Source organism: Orcinus orca, chromosome 15 (assembly GCF_937001465.1).
Source record: "Orcinus orca chromosome 15, mOrcOrc1.1, whole genome shotgun sequence".
NCBI classification, from domain to species: domain Eukaryota; kingdom Metazoa; phylum Chordata; class Mammalia; order Artiodactyla; family Delphinidae; genus Orcinus; species Orcinus orca.
The window spans coordinates 3,973,788-3,988,980 of NC_064573.1; the positions used below are offsets into that span (position 1 = coordinate 3,973,788).

The 15,193-nt window shown below is 40.7% G+C and overlaps 1 protein-coding gene across 5 annotated transcripts in view; it reads right to left on the reverse strand.

Annotated features, from left to right (window-relative positions):
- The window catches only part of ZNF407 (zinc finger protein 407), a 428,050-nt gene that overhangs the window by 147,729 nt on the left and 265,128 nt on the right, over positions 1 to 15,193 (reverse strand). For 4 of the 5 annotated variants that reach the window (XM_049697648.1, XM_004280012.4, XM_049697649.1 and 1 more), the window contains one exon: positions 4,927 to 5,105. In XM_049697648.1, coding sequence (XP_049553605.1) covers positions 4,927 to 5,105 — 179 coding nt within the window. Of the gene's footprint in view, positions 1 to 4,926; positions 5,106 to 15,193 lie in introns of those variants that run through there. The other variant, XM_033406104.2, reaches the window with a different exon arrangement.

The following is a 15,193-nucleotide window of genomic DNA, read 5'->3' on the forward strand; positions in this document are numbered from 1 at the left end:
TTTTTAAAGTATTCTGAGATATTACCACCCAAGTCCAATTGAAGGTCACCTGTACTGCAAACATAAAGTGTGTGTAATTCTTTCTCAAGGTGTAGTGAATGAACACCAAGCTTATTCACGGATAAGAGAGATGGGAGAAATACAACTGCTAAAACTATGAAGCTCAAATAAAGATCACTTTTGAGCTGAAACGGATTTCACGTAATAGAGAACAAGTGTAATGTACAATGACAGAAAAGATTCTGGCCACTTGCAATCTGACATCAGTTTTGCGGGACTAATGTGATTGCATAATCTCATCATATGAGATCTAGAGTGGACCTAAATGAACCTCTTTGGAAGTTTAGGGGTCAAGGGAATCCTGTTCTTTTAAAAAGAGAAGTACTGGGCTTCCCTGGTGGCGCAGTGGTTGAGAGTCCGCCTGCCGATGCAGGGGATACGGGTTCGTGCCCCGGTCTGGGAAGATCCCACATGCCACGGAGCGGCTGGGCCCGTGAGCCATGGCCGCTGAGCCTGCGCATCCGGAGCCTGTGCTCCGCAACGGGAGAGTCCACAGCAGTGAGAGGCCCGCGTACCGCAAAAAAAAAAAAAAAAAAAGAGAAGTACCTACAGAAAAGGGTACAACTCAGAGAAGAGCTTGAGGAATTTTCCCCAACTGAACACAACCGCGTCCCAACATCAGGGATAAGAAGGAGAACCAGCACCGCCTCTCCTCATCCCAGGGACTGGTCTCTACACCACAGATTAGTCTTGGCTGCTTTTATATTTAATAAAGAATGAAATAATACAGAATATACTCCTTCTTGTTTGGCTTAACTTCATCCAATGATATGATCGTGAGACTTATTCATATTGTCGCTTTGGCTGTAGTTCAATCATTCTCATTGCTGTAGAGTATTCCATTAGGTAAATATGCAACCTTTCTACTTGATGGACATTCGAGTAGTTTGGGGTTTTGACTGTGATGAGTACATCAATTATCAAGTATAAATAAAGTAAAGGACTATTTCAAGTAAAAGATTAAAGTTGTCACTGCAGATAAAAGAAACAAAATGCAGCTATATGCTGTTTATAAGGCAGCTGGTATAGCTATACAATATAAAACACAGAATGATGGCAAGAAGTATTACTACAGATAAAAAGGAACATTTCATAATTATAAGAGAATTAAATATTTTTTCTTTATCTTAGGTGTGTATATGTATAAAACAAACCTAAAGTTCCAAGTATCCAGTGATTTATCTTTAAAACATGTAAAGCCAAAATTAACAGAAAACAGACAAATCCATAGTCATAGTGGGCAACTTTAATATACCTCTCTTACCATAGTGATAGAGTTAGCATAAAAAAATCAGTAAGAGTACAGACAATCTGAGCAATACAGTAAAGAAATGAGGTAAGTGACATATAGGAAACACAGAATACAGCACCAAACAACACCGATATTTCTAGTACGTCTCAAACATTTACCAAAACTCACCATATGCTGGGCATAAAGAAAGTATAAACAGATTCTGAAGGATTAAAATACTTCAGACTATGTTCTGTAAGCACAGTAGATGTAAGCTAGAAATCAATTTACATTACTATTTCAGTAGTTAACAAAAAGATAATTAGAAAATCCCCAAATGCCTGGAAATCAAATACTGCATTTCTAAATAATCCACTTTTATTTTAAAAAAAATAAATGACCACTTGTATCTTGTTTTCCAACAAAAGCTACAACCAAAATTAAAGCTCACATACAGTCTTTAATTCTCAGGAGTATGAAACGGAAAATGGTATCAAAGTCATTCTTCTAGTTCCCAACAACAATTGAGAAAGAAGACAATGGATCATCAACGGAAGCCAACAGAGAAGAACACTGGGCAACGATGGGTGCCAAGTATTATCACGTCAAACAGTTTACATATTGTACCATCTTGGTTAGATCATATGAAAACTGTGCTGTAGGCATCACTATCCCCAGCTTACAGAGGGGAAGACTGAGACCCACAGAGTTAAAACAGGGTTTCCAAAGTCATTCAACAGGGAAATGAGAGCTGAAGTTAAAACCCAGCCTGCCCTGAAGGCCATGCACACAGAAACACGGGATGCTACAGTGAGGAGGGACCTCAGAGATGGCACGGACCTCACTGCAGGGCCCCCAGGGGAAGCACAACTGCAGGAAAACCACTTTCTCAGAACTGTTTTCCAACAACAAAAAAAATTAAATACCTTATTTTAACATAGACATTTCCAAATATCATCTTAACTAAAATTTAAAATACCCCAAATGACATTATTTACAATCTTTTCTGTTGCTGTTGTTTCACATTTTCCTTCTCATGAGAGCATTAGATGTTCGATCTACATGGGAGAGCCAAGTCAGATCCAGAGTGAATCTGTTTATTTGTTCTGGGGTAGTTTAAAAGAACTGCTTCATATGCTTCACTGAAGTTTTGGTTACAGATTTCTCAACACATGAATAGTGTTGACAGCAGAGAAGGCTGCTGATAAGTCACCGTCAGGTCTGGGCATAAACCTCTCTGAAGATTTCAGGCCACCTCCGGACCCTGCACAGTACCGTGCATCAGGGATTCACCCACTGTGCTGCCTAATTCCTCTACCGGAAGCACGGAAGGAAGAGCGGCAAGCGCCCGCTTCGACACCTCACTTCACGTGGAGGAGGGCGCGTTCCACACACCCATGAAGGTATTACAGTTGACTCAGAATTACAAGGTGAAAGAGTCAATCTAAGGACTTTGCCATTTTAAAATTTTCTCTTAACTGAGCTAAGTTTATCAAAGCAAATATATTACTGAGGAGTAATCTTGCCTTGCACGGGGGGAATAAACAAGTGACACCCCACATGCACCACATGGATTTCGTTTGTCAAAATACTGAGGAATGCTACTGTGATTTATATAGAAAAAGGTTCCAAAAGAATCATAAAAATACAAACAGAAAACTAGGATCCTATGCACAAGAGCATCACACACATACACAAGGAAACGAGGATAACTTTTCTAAAAAAGATTTTATACAAATGATATCTCAAAACAGAACTCTCAGGATCACTAGAGCAGCAATGGCGTAAGCGAAGCGTCTGTCCTTTCTGTGCAGAACAACAAAAGGAATGTGTTTCTTTGGTCTGCAATTAGCTTCCTCTCCCTTTCTTTGCTGTTTACTTCATTTAAGAGCTAGAGACACCTTATTTTAGGAAAATAACCTACTTTTAATGTCTGATTGGTGCAATGGAAGAGAGAGACAGAATGCGTCAATATTACATCTTGAGAAGCTGAAATAGTGAAACTACCTTGAAAATGGTACTTTGCTGACAACCTACCATCAGTTTAGATCATTTTGCTTGGCCATTTCTGGAAGCACCAGCTTTTAGGCAATATTTCTGACATCTGCATTGTCATGCACTCATATTAATAAAGAATCCGTAGGTACTCATGGCCAGAAGATACTTCAATTTGACTTTATCTGTTTTTGTGAACTAAAGCTGATAAACTGTCTAGTTCAAAACCTTTTCAGTAACAACCTCACCAAAATACAAAGAATATTGACCCCCGTTTTTCTTTTTCAAAAACAGACGTGGGTACAACAGAGATTACTAAGTCAGATGTTTTACCATGACTTTAAAGAGTCAATCTGATGAGTATAAACAGAGAATTTGAGAACACAACAGCAGAAAACAAATAATAACCTTACATTCAGTGTCAAATGGATTAGGACTATTATTCTACCTCAAATTACTCAACAAGTCCTGTTTCTTTCACTGTAGACATTACATTACCAATGTCATTTACATATTTTGCAAAGGCAGCCTTGCATCTGGGGTGGGATTTCACACAACTTTCAAACACCAGTGTCACTTCGCCAGCATCAGCACCAACACCCACAGTCCTTTGCACTGATCATTCTCGGCACGAGAGTACTGTGCTGAGAGCTTCATAGACAAGATCTTTTTAAATTCTCACAATAACCCTTTAAATAGATCCCACCACATCGATTTACGTACGAGAAATCTAAGGTGATGAGATGAGCCTGCCTGTAACCCACACAGACAGGATGGGGAGGACAGTTTAAATACAGCTCCAATTGCTCCCAAAGGACCTGCTTTAAACATCCCCTGGATCCCCTGGCATTATTTAAATAAAGTCCTGTTTGGGCTACAGTTGGAACTGCCGGCAAATGTCCTGCAGGGGACTACCTCTTCCGACAGGTCCCATACTCACCATCCATCACCTGGCTACTCTGCACGGAAGAACTCTGCACTCAAGGCCCCCTTGTTCACTAAACAAAAGGCTGGGCTCCAGGGGTCAATGTGCTTAACCCTGCAGTTGGTGCTGCATATCTGATCCCCCCACAGCATCTGACGGCCAGTCCAACAAGGCCAGAGTGATCTCAGCAGCCTCTGCCATCACCAACGTTCCCTGAACCCCGTATCACGGTCCCTCCTAGTTTTGGGGACACGTGTGGCACTCTGTTACCCCATCCAGGTTCTCCTGCTCTCCTCAGTCACATTCTTCCCCTTTCCAGGTATCTACTGGAAAACCGTGGTACAAGGGATAGGGCAGGCATAACATTTTAAATCACAAACATTTTTTGAAAAAAAATTAAAAACCTTATCAATTAGCCAAAATACGAAGCTCAAACAACTACTACTGTCTCAGCTCAACCGCGTTTTGAGTATTTGCCATTAATAACTCTGCTGTCCTGCGATGATTATTTCGTCATATTTGCTCTTGATGAAATATAATTGAAAAGACCTGTTTTTATAGTTGAGGGGGATAAGACCAAGTGTTCTTTTTTATAAGTCTTGAAGCAGATACTATCACACATGCTACCACATTTAAATAAAGGCTGGTAATGCACAAACAGCCTAGTAACTATCGTGATTAGTGAGCATTTTACATAATAGTTTTCGTTTCTTACCTGCGTGCAGGTAGGCCAGGTCAGGGTTTTCGATGTCAGGATGCTGCTCTTTCAAGTGGTTTCGAAACTCCACAGGGACGTTGGTTCCATAGTCACACTTGGGGCAGTTGTACATCTTGACCCCTTCATGTTTGCCCGTGTGTAGAATGTGTTTGCGGATATTTTCAGCACAGTTTGACCTACGAAGGAAGAAAGAAAAGTAAACGGAATTAAGGTCAAATGAATAACATGAGACCACAGATCATGATGGCAGTGGCCACTCGTGCAGACCTCACAGGTGTCAGGTGCTATGTGTGCTCTAAGTGTTGTGCTCTGTAAGAGTTAACATGAATCATATGAGGCTGGGAGCTCTTATAACCTTGGTGCTAATTTCTAGGTTGGCTTTTACCTGAGCAATTCATTTCTATGCAGAACTGGAAACACAAAGTCCCAAGTTCTATCATTTTAATATCAAATTATTCTGGTACCACTTGAGGGCAGTGAAGGAGTTTCCTTAATCCCGAGAACACACCTTGCACCACGGAGTACTGATACAAAGGCAAGCCCTGTCACCTCCACTGAAATTGGAGCATTAAGGAAAAAAAGATGCCTTGACTTTTAGACCTGTCAAGTGAGCTGCTTCTAAGTAAGGCTCTAAGATAGTCTGACGATAGAAAAGTAGCTGGAAACAGCCCCTCAGCCCACAGTTGGGCAATGTGCGAAGTTCCAGTGAGGCTCCTGTACTAGTGTAGGTTTTGAAGAGGGATGGACTGAATAAATACAATTGAGGGTCTGTATATTTCCCACCAAACTGTCCCTGAAAATAGGCTCCTCTCCCACTGCTTTCCTGCAGACGCAGAAATGCAAGGCCTGAAATGACCAGAACCCTGGGCACAGGGAACTGCTCATGAGGCAAACTGTTCACCGCCTGCTCCCAGCCCTCTCAGCACAGGCACTGCAACTGTGCCCCCAGACCGCGTCCAATTAACAGCAGTTAAACCGAGCGGGCATACATAAGAGTGGGTGACTGAATATGTCTTCAGTTGGACATTGATTTCTAAAGAGAGTCCCATGTTCATAGATTGGAAGACTTAATATTATTAAGATGGCAATACTCCCCAAATTGATGTACAGATTCAGTGCAACCCTATCAAAATCTCAGCTGGATTTCTTATAGAAATTGAAATGTTGATTCTAAAATTCACAAGGAAACGCATGGAACCTAGAAGACTCAATACAGTCTCACAAAGAACTAAGTTGAGGACTCACACTTTCTGATTTCAAAACTTACGAAGCAACAGTGATCAAGACAGTTCCATGGGAAGTTAGATGCCTCAGCGCAAGGCTGCAGGCTCCTTGTGGGGAGCAGGGAATCATGCCGGACTTGCTGGGCCCATGAGCGCAAGCATTGGGTTTATGGAGAAGGCATTCTGAATTATGAGGACATTTCAAATGAAATTTTGAAATATGACACACTGAAAATTTTGAGGCAGCTTTATATATATGTACAGATATACGTGTATAAATATATAAAGCGTGGGCTGGGCAATTAGCAAAAGGACCAGAGATGCGACCTAATTTTACGGCTTCTTAAAAAATATGTAATAAAGGAAATATTTTATTCAGTTCAAAAGCAATGCATTTTAAAATAATAAATAAAATAAACCACAAGTGCTTCTAGAACGCCATAAGACTATGTCAGTACTACATACTCACTGCCTATTAACACAAAAGCATATTAAATTTATGTTATTTAACCTAATAAGAAGGAAGCTTAAAAAGAATCCTAATGAATATTTTTTCCTCTTTTGATGCATATTATTTCAGTTATTAAAAAATAATGCACCACTAAAGTTGAAGAAACATACTTTCACATATTTCAAACATCAAACAGTCTAGTGATAGACAGATATAGTAAAGCCTCCTGCAGCACGGGCTGGATCACCCCCATCTCCACCAGGAACCCGGGATCCCTAACTTCTTATCAATCTTTTGGGAGAATTAAGAATGATTTTTCCAATCCACAAACACACTGTATCTTCTTTTCTCCCCTCTTCTTGTATGTAAATCTGTTGGCATAACACATGTCAGCAGCACCTTCTTCCACCTAACAACAAGGCGCGGGGATGTTGTTTCCACGTGACTGTGTTAGAGCAGAGTGTCCTTCCTGATGCCTCCCTCTACCCTCCCCTACTCCCTCCCTCTGCTCCGCCTCCTTTCCTTCCTTTGTTAATAGCCAGGCAGTATTTCACGGTAAGGACAGAGAGTGTTATATTTAACTGCCCCTCTACTGATGAGCATTTAGGTTGTTTCCAATCATTTGCTAGTATAAACAAGGTTGCAATGAATCATCTTGTGAAACACTTTCCATTTCTCAGGATGCCAAGAAAATCTCAGGATGCCAAGTGGAATTGCTTCCAATGGCAATGGGCATATGCTTTTGTAATTTTGATAAATGCTGCCCAACTGCCATCCAGAGGAGTTGTAGCAATTTACACGTCCACCAACAACGTTTGAGAGAGTCTGTTTCTGCACATTCGTGCCACTGTAGTGTGTTGTGTTACCAAACTTTCACATTTTTGCCAACTTGGTGGGTGAAAAATGGTAGCTCACTGGGGTTTCAATTTTTAACCTTTAAAAGTTTTAATCTGCATTTCTTTTGTAACGAATAAAGTTTCTTCGAATACTGAAATGTCATATGTATTTTCTTTTCTCTGTACTGCTTTTCCATATTTTTGATCAGTTTTTTTCCTAAGGGTTGTTAGTCATTCTCTTATACATAAAGGAGGTAGATACTTTATGACAAAAGTAACAAATATTTCTTCCTAAGTTTCCTTTAGACTTTGCTTACAGCATCTTCTGAAAAGCAGAAGTGTTTTATTTTGTTCATCTTTTGTCCTATGGCTTCCTTACTTGGAGGTCATAAAAGGATTGTCCCGAATTTGGTTCTAGTACTTGAATAGTTTCATTATGTTCCACTGAATATTAGATCCCTTACAAAATTCTCCTAGAGTGTGGTGTGAACTGTGGATTCAGACTGCTAGCCAGAGCTGTCAAGACAACATCTTAATAGTTTCCCCCACTGACTTGAAATGCTACCTTCATCAATATTTTATTTATTTGAAGCTAATTCTGGATTTTCTATCACAGTCTGCTGGTCTGTCTCTGCCTGCGCCCATCTGTTGCAACGAACCAAGCTGCACAAGGCTCACATCTGGTAGAACTCATCCTTCTGCACTGCTCCTTTCCTCCCAGGTCACAACTTCCCACCCAAGCCATCAGATCGTCAATCACAAGACTGTGCTGGTGAGCTGGTGTGGCAAACATCATGAGTTAACTACGGAACCAGAGAGAATAAAGTAGTATCACTAAGACACAATCAGGTAATTTCTATGTATTTATTAACATGTACTGGTAGTTCTGTCTTACCAATAAAGAAAAGGAAATGCAGAGAGAGCGGGCACAGATGTCATGCGCTAACGTGCACACACATCCCAATGAACATTCCTTTCCTAGTTCCCCAAGGGAAGCTATGTATCTGCCTCACCACTCCCAAACTCCTGTGTGAAATTAAAGACTGTCTTGGTCTACTGCTAATAATCTGACAGGTTGTGTATGTAAATGGACATTAAAATCTTCTGAAAGTTCTACTTAAAGAACTGTGTTAGTTTTCTTTAACATTCTCCCTTCCACACTTGCTGACCATGGAGTACTTCGTTGTGGTTGTTATTTTATGGGAATAATATATGTATCTCATAAGGCTGTCATGAGGGTTAAGGTAAATGATACTAAACAAGTTCAGAAAACACAGGAGGTACTCAGTTTGCTTTTGATTACTGTTGCTAGTCTTTCTATTAAATGCAGTACAGTTCAACTATCTGGATCATCATTAGCAATTTTCTCACTGTACACGAAAGGCAATTTCAATTCGTTTGAAAAATAGATTCCCCCAACAGTTATATAGTGCATGCATGCATATATGTTTAGAAATGTGATTTCCTTCTCTGCATGTTCAGAATATACTTTTTGAACCAATACCCTTGAAAAGAATTACTCTGTAGTTAAGTATGCATTGGAACAAGTGTATTATAGTACATATTTATCTAAAAGCTCAGTTGAAAGAGGCTTCTACCGTATCTTTAAAAGAGTAATCCAGGGCTTCCCTGGTGGCGCAGTGGTTGAGAGTCCACCTGCTAATGCAGGGGACACGGGTTCGTGCCCCGGTCTGGGAAGATCCCACATGTCGTGGAGCGGCTAGGCCTGTGAGCCATGGCCGCTGAGCCTGTGCGTCCGGAGCCTGTGCTCCACAATGGGAGAGGCCACAGCAGTGAGAGGCCCCCGTACCGCAAAAAAAAAAAAAAAAAAAAAAAAAAAAAAAAGAGTAATCCAAAATGAATAAAGAATAATCCAAAGGAAGTCTTTTTGTAAACTAAATTTAAGAAGTTTTCACATTTTTTTAACCAGTAGTATTTAATTATAAATTCACCGAGCAAAAACTGAGTCTAAGAAAGCCTGGGAAATCTCCAAGGGAGAAGAAAATAAAGCTGCGAGTCACTGCAGGTGGAAGGCAGTAACCAATACAGCAGCGCAGGGCTTCTTCCACAATTTACATAACACAGCCCAGGATACAGTCCTCTGCCACTTATGTTCTCACTAAAGGACCCATAAAGAAAGAGCCTGGTGGGCTTCCCTGGTGGCGCAGTGGTGGAGAGTCCCCCTGCCGATGCAGGGGACACGGGTTCGTGCCCCGGTCCGGGAGGATCCCACATGCCGCGGAGCGGCTGGGCCCGTGAGCCATGGCCGCTGAGCCTGTGCGTCCGGAGCCTGTGCTCCTCAACGGGAGAGGCCACAACAGTGAGAGGCCCACGTACCGCAAAACAAAACAAAAAAAAAAAAAAAGAAAGAGGCTGGTAATTTTAGATTACTAAACAGTTGTGCTGGTTAAATTTAACATTGGTTAGAGGGTACAAGAATAAAGAAGTTCATATTCCTCTGGTTAAAATGGAACATTTTATCAACGATGTTTAGCTAACAGATGAATGTCATTGGGAGTGTTGAACGCAATACATCACCAAGACAAAGAACACAAGGACCAATGTATACGGGGATAAAGATGTCATTTCAGATCAGTGAGGAAATGATGGGTCATACAACAAACGGTGTTCAGTCAATTGCCTATCACATGGGGAAGAAATAGTTAGACTCTTGTGGTCTTATATCATGCAAAAATAAATGCCATTTGGACTTTAAGATTAACCTAAGGACACTAAATTATAAACGTGCTAGAAGAAAATACAAGAAAACATTTTTATAATCTTGATTTGAAAGAGCTTTCCTGAATAAAATTCAGGACACAAATGCTATAAAAAGATGTAGCAAAAACACTTCATAAAACTTAAAACCGCTATATAGCATAATAGTCATAAATATAGTTAAAAGACAGGGCAAAGAAATGGACAAAATATATGAAACATATATAAAATGATTAATATACAGACTACAAAATGAGTACCTATGATTAATAAGAAAAAAGATAAAAATCTTAAAAACTGGATAAAAAACATAAGCAAGAAATTCCTAACTGGAGATCTACAAATGGTTATGTAAGCATTAAATGACTCCAGTAACCAAGGAAATACCAATGAAAGCCTAAGGTAACAGAAGGGCAAAATTTAAGAAGACTGGTAGCATTAATGAATGGTAAGGGAAATGAATGCCACTGGTAAGTGTCAGTTAGCAAAGGCTTCGGGAAGACGTTTGATGATAGCCTTCAAAAGTAAAATACACACATACTCTTGGACTTAGGAGTTCATTTCTAGAAGTTGTCCATAAGGAGAATCATTAAACCATTATTTGTGGCTAAACACTAGGGGAGAATGTGAAACTAGATGTTTGCTTACAAAGGAAATGAGTTGTTAATTTACAATGATCCACACTACGGATTTCCATACTGCTGAGAGGTAAGGGTTACCATGCAAGCCTGCTTCTCAGAGTAGGAGCTGGTCTCCTACAGAGCTCCATGGAAGCCAACTACATCCTGGTAGAACGCTGGGAGGGCACAGCCTGATCCCAGGAAAAGCAAGGGTACCCCCCAGCCGTGAGTGGTGCCAGAACAAGGCAAGCGACCTGGTAGGCCAGGCCACACGACTGCTCCCGCACGGCCCTGACCTCACGCCATCCAGGGTGGGCTCCCCAAGCAGTGGAGCTGACCAGTCCCATGGTGCCTTTCCCAGCCTGACGCCAGGCACCGCAACGTCCCTGAGTGTGGCTCCAGAGAACCACAGGTGTGACAGGTACAGAGACAGGCTGAGAGGAGGAGTAACGATGACACGCCTGTCTCTGAATCTCCCTCAAATGCTACGGAGGAAGCCCTGGTGTGTGTGTGTGCAGCTCATCATTCATCCTTATTTGTTGGACAAAAGCCATTCAACAAAATAAGGTACACCTTATGTACTACCATGGAAAAACTTCCAAGACACACTGTTAAGTTAAAAAAAAAAAAGCAAGTCCCAGGTAAATACATATAAGAATCCTTTCAACTTTTGAAAACTATACAATATACTCATATAGATACACAAATGCATTAAATGGGTATTAGAAGAAAGCCTAGCAAACTATTGATGGTAATTATATTTATGGAAAGGTTTCCAAGGCAGAGGGAACTTCTACGTTTGCTCAGTATATTTTTGGATCACTTGGATTATTCATGAGAATATCTTTAAGTTTTACTCATGTAAAGCAAATATGATCAAAACATGCAGCTTAAAAACAACTGGATTGGATAGTATTATACAGAATGTAAATGTCATAAACAATACAACAGTATAGCTGACATAAGTTGGTAATAGAAATGAAAATCAAGTGTGAAGATTCTCATGCTTACATAGACATAATTCAATTTGATGAATCAAGTAAAAGATTTAAGTAAGGTAAGTCAGGTTGTAAAGGTAATCACTTAGAAAACCAAAATGAATACAGTAAAAATAAAATAGGGGAGAGAGGAGAGGTGTAGCGGTAAACCGGGTGCATGAGCTAACTTCCTGATCTATGCTGCCCATACACCAAGAAACAGAGAATCAGCAAAGTGTTTAGGTTATCTCTAGCAGGACAAAAATAGGAATGGTCACAAGCGGTTACGTCAGGAGAGTGGGCATGAAGAGGACCTGGAATGGGGCAGGATAGTAAGACTCTGACTTTTCAAATGATAAAGTTCAAATAGTAAAAATAATATACAATAACAGTAAGTTTTATAGGCATCTAAGTAAAATAGATACTTAAAAATAACAGTATAGTTCATTACTTACAAAATTATCCAAAGTTTCTTTTTTTGGATAATTTTGTAAGTAATGAAATACACCATTTCTATAAACTCTAAGGCAAAAAAGAATTTATAGAAATCAGAAGTAAGCACAAAACACAATCTTCTGAACATTTTCTGCAATATCAAATTTTAATTGGACAATTTCTGGATCACCCTGTTCTGAATTCTACGAATTTTCTTTTTCTTTTTTCCTAACTGGCGGCTAACTATTAAATAGGACAATTCCTATCAGGTCACTTCTCATTGGTTCCTGCTCTTCATAAATCCCAATTCTTTGAAATCAATCGCTGTGACAATAAAAACTGATGTACATTAATTTTTCTCCCCATTTCTCAGCTATAGTTAACATTTGTTATGTGATATAAGGGGATGTGCGTCATCTGATAACACAGAACCGTGTCTCACAGGAAGAAGGAGCCTGTGAGTTAGCACAGGAGTGGATGAAGGCGGTCGCCTGATTGACCGTGATCCATCCACTGCTCTCCAGTGGCTGGAAGGACCCAGGTTCTGGGCTCTGCCGCCATGTCGCTGTCAGGTATTCATAGCCCCGTCCCAAGTGCAGCTACCAATACCACATGCTCATGGAGAAGCCGCCACACGGCAGCCACAGCGCTGGCCCATGTGACCCACGCGTGGGCTCTGCTCACCCGTACATCTGGGTGCTGGTCTAAAAGGGCAAGGCCAGCCTTTCAAACCCACTGGGAGGTCTTTCAGAACAGAAGTAATTTAAGTCTAATTATCATTATGATTTCCATGGGAAGTCTATGATTACAGGAAAAGTCTATTTTCGTAGGTATTGATTTATTATTTTCAAAATGAATTTACTCAACAAATATTTATTTAGTGCCTACTATATTAAAAGAAACATAAAAATGAATCATTTTGGTTATATCCTCAAAGAGAACTCAATGTGATAGGAGAGGTGAGCCATGTACATCAACAACCATAACAAAAGGCCATGCTTCATAAAATGAAACTTAATTTTGAAATAGGGTTGAAAATTCCACCTGTCTACTTACAGGACTGTCACGCCCCCTTCAGTGACATCTTTAATTGAGAATGGCCTAAAATTATCTTGTTTCCATGCTATTCAAAATACTTGACTGACTTCAACTGACTTCAAATAACATTGATTAACTGCACACTTACCTATGGATATGCCACTGCCTTTGACAGGATTTGCACACTGCTCTACCGCTCCTTCTACTCCCAAAAGTATGTAGAACTTCCCATCTGTTTTCCACCATTCATGTTCCCACATTTACATCCACTTACATTACTTCTCTATTCATATCTCTGCTTGTTTTGGTTTCTACAACCAGTAAGAGCAATAAGCTGCTTTGAATTTAACAACCTGCTCCACCTTCCACTCTACTGGAGAACAATGAGATTCACAAAGAAGAAAGAGCAGGAAGCGACAGTAAGCTCTGTCTCTGTTAGAAATCCAAGTTATTTCGTTAGCATTTAACGCTTCAAGAATAGTCCCACTCACACAGTTCGTGTGGTTGTAGAACAGGAGACTGATTTAAACACGTGGCCAGATGTGGCTTGTCCTCCATGGCATAAGCAGCGAGGAGGGCCACCCACCAGTGCAAGCCCTACAGAACCTTGACTTCTCCTTGGTTCTTCTTTAGCCCAAAGAGGAAAAGACACTTATAATTTCATTAACTGTTCACTTCTTAATATACGGAATATATATTCTCAGTCTAGAAGAAGGTAACTTGCTTTGAGAAAAGTGCATGGTAGACTTTCATCTGCCATGAAGACAACAAGCTATAAGCTTATATAAGTAAGTTTAAGTAATTACCAGACGCCGTATCCTACGTGCTTATGAGAAAATAAATGCCCATTCTCTCAGGTAAAAACGCATAGCAGACATTAATGGTGGCCTATCCTTTAACAACACAGAAACATCCCAGCATCCAAATTAGTCCAGCACGATGCCTACAGGGCTTCAGGGAAAAGGCCTCGGTGGCCAACGTTTCACATACTTCAGTTACACAAAATTATATATATAATTTTGTGTGTAACTGAAATATATATATATATATATATATATATATATATATAAATCACCAACTTGGAATTCTTTTTTTTAATACCATCGGAATCTTTTTTAAAAAAAATATTCATTTATTTTCTTTATTGTTTTTGGCTGCGTTGGGTCTTCGCTGCAGCGCACAGGCTTCTCTCTAATTGCGGCATGCAGGTTTTCTCTCTCTAGTTGTGGCACGTGGGCTCCGGGGCGCGTGGGCACACGGGCTTAGTTGTCCCACGGCATGTGGGAGACTAGTTTCCCGACCAGGGATCCAACCCGCGTCCCCTGCACTGGCAGGCAGGCTCTTTACCACTGGACCATCAGGGAGGTCCCTATATATTTTTCTTTACAGCAGGAATCCCTTGAGTCTTTAATATGCTGTTCATTATGCATCTGAGGAAGGCAGTGCAATACAGAGAGTGTTTCTCAAACTGACTTGACCACAGAAACATTCTTCAGGGCTGAGCTAACAACACCGCTTGAAGTCTGTGACTGGCGAAATCAGAACACCACGTTAGCCGTACATGTTGCTCGTCCTCCCACGCGTTTTCTGCACGGCTGCAGTGAGTGCTGGTGGAGATCCTTTCCGCGGTTATCTTGCCACTCTTTTTATATTGGACCTTTGAAATAAACAGAGTTCCCACTCCAGCTTTTCATTTCTACAAACCTACGTCCTTACCGCACAGAGTGTTAGTCTCTCCTTTTCTGTTAACTAGCTAATTTAGCAAAGTGAAATGATGTGAAACCAGGAAAGGCACGTGGACGAGAGGCCTTCCGAAGAAAAGGATCTTTAATAAAGTTGAGGCAAGTGCAGCCTGCCCCTCCTGCTAAGTCCAAGCAGTCACTGGAATCGTAGTTGTAGGGGAGGCTAAGGAGGGCAGAGAGGCGCACAGAGACGCTCACCAGGGCCTCAACTACACGCAGGTGTG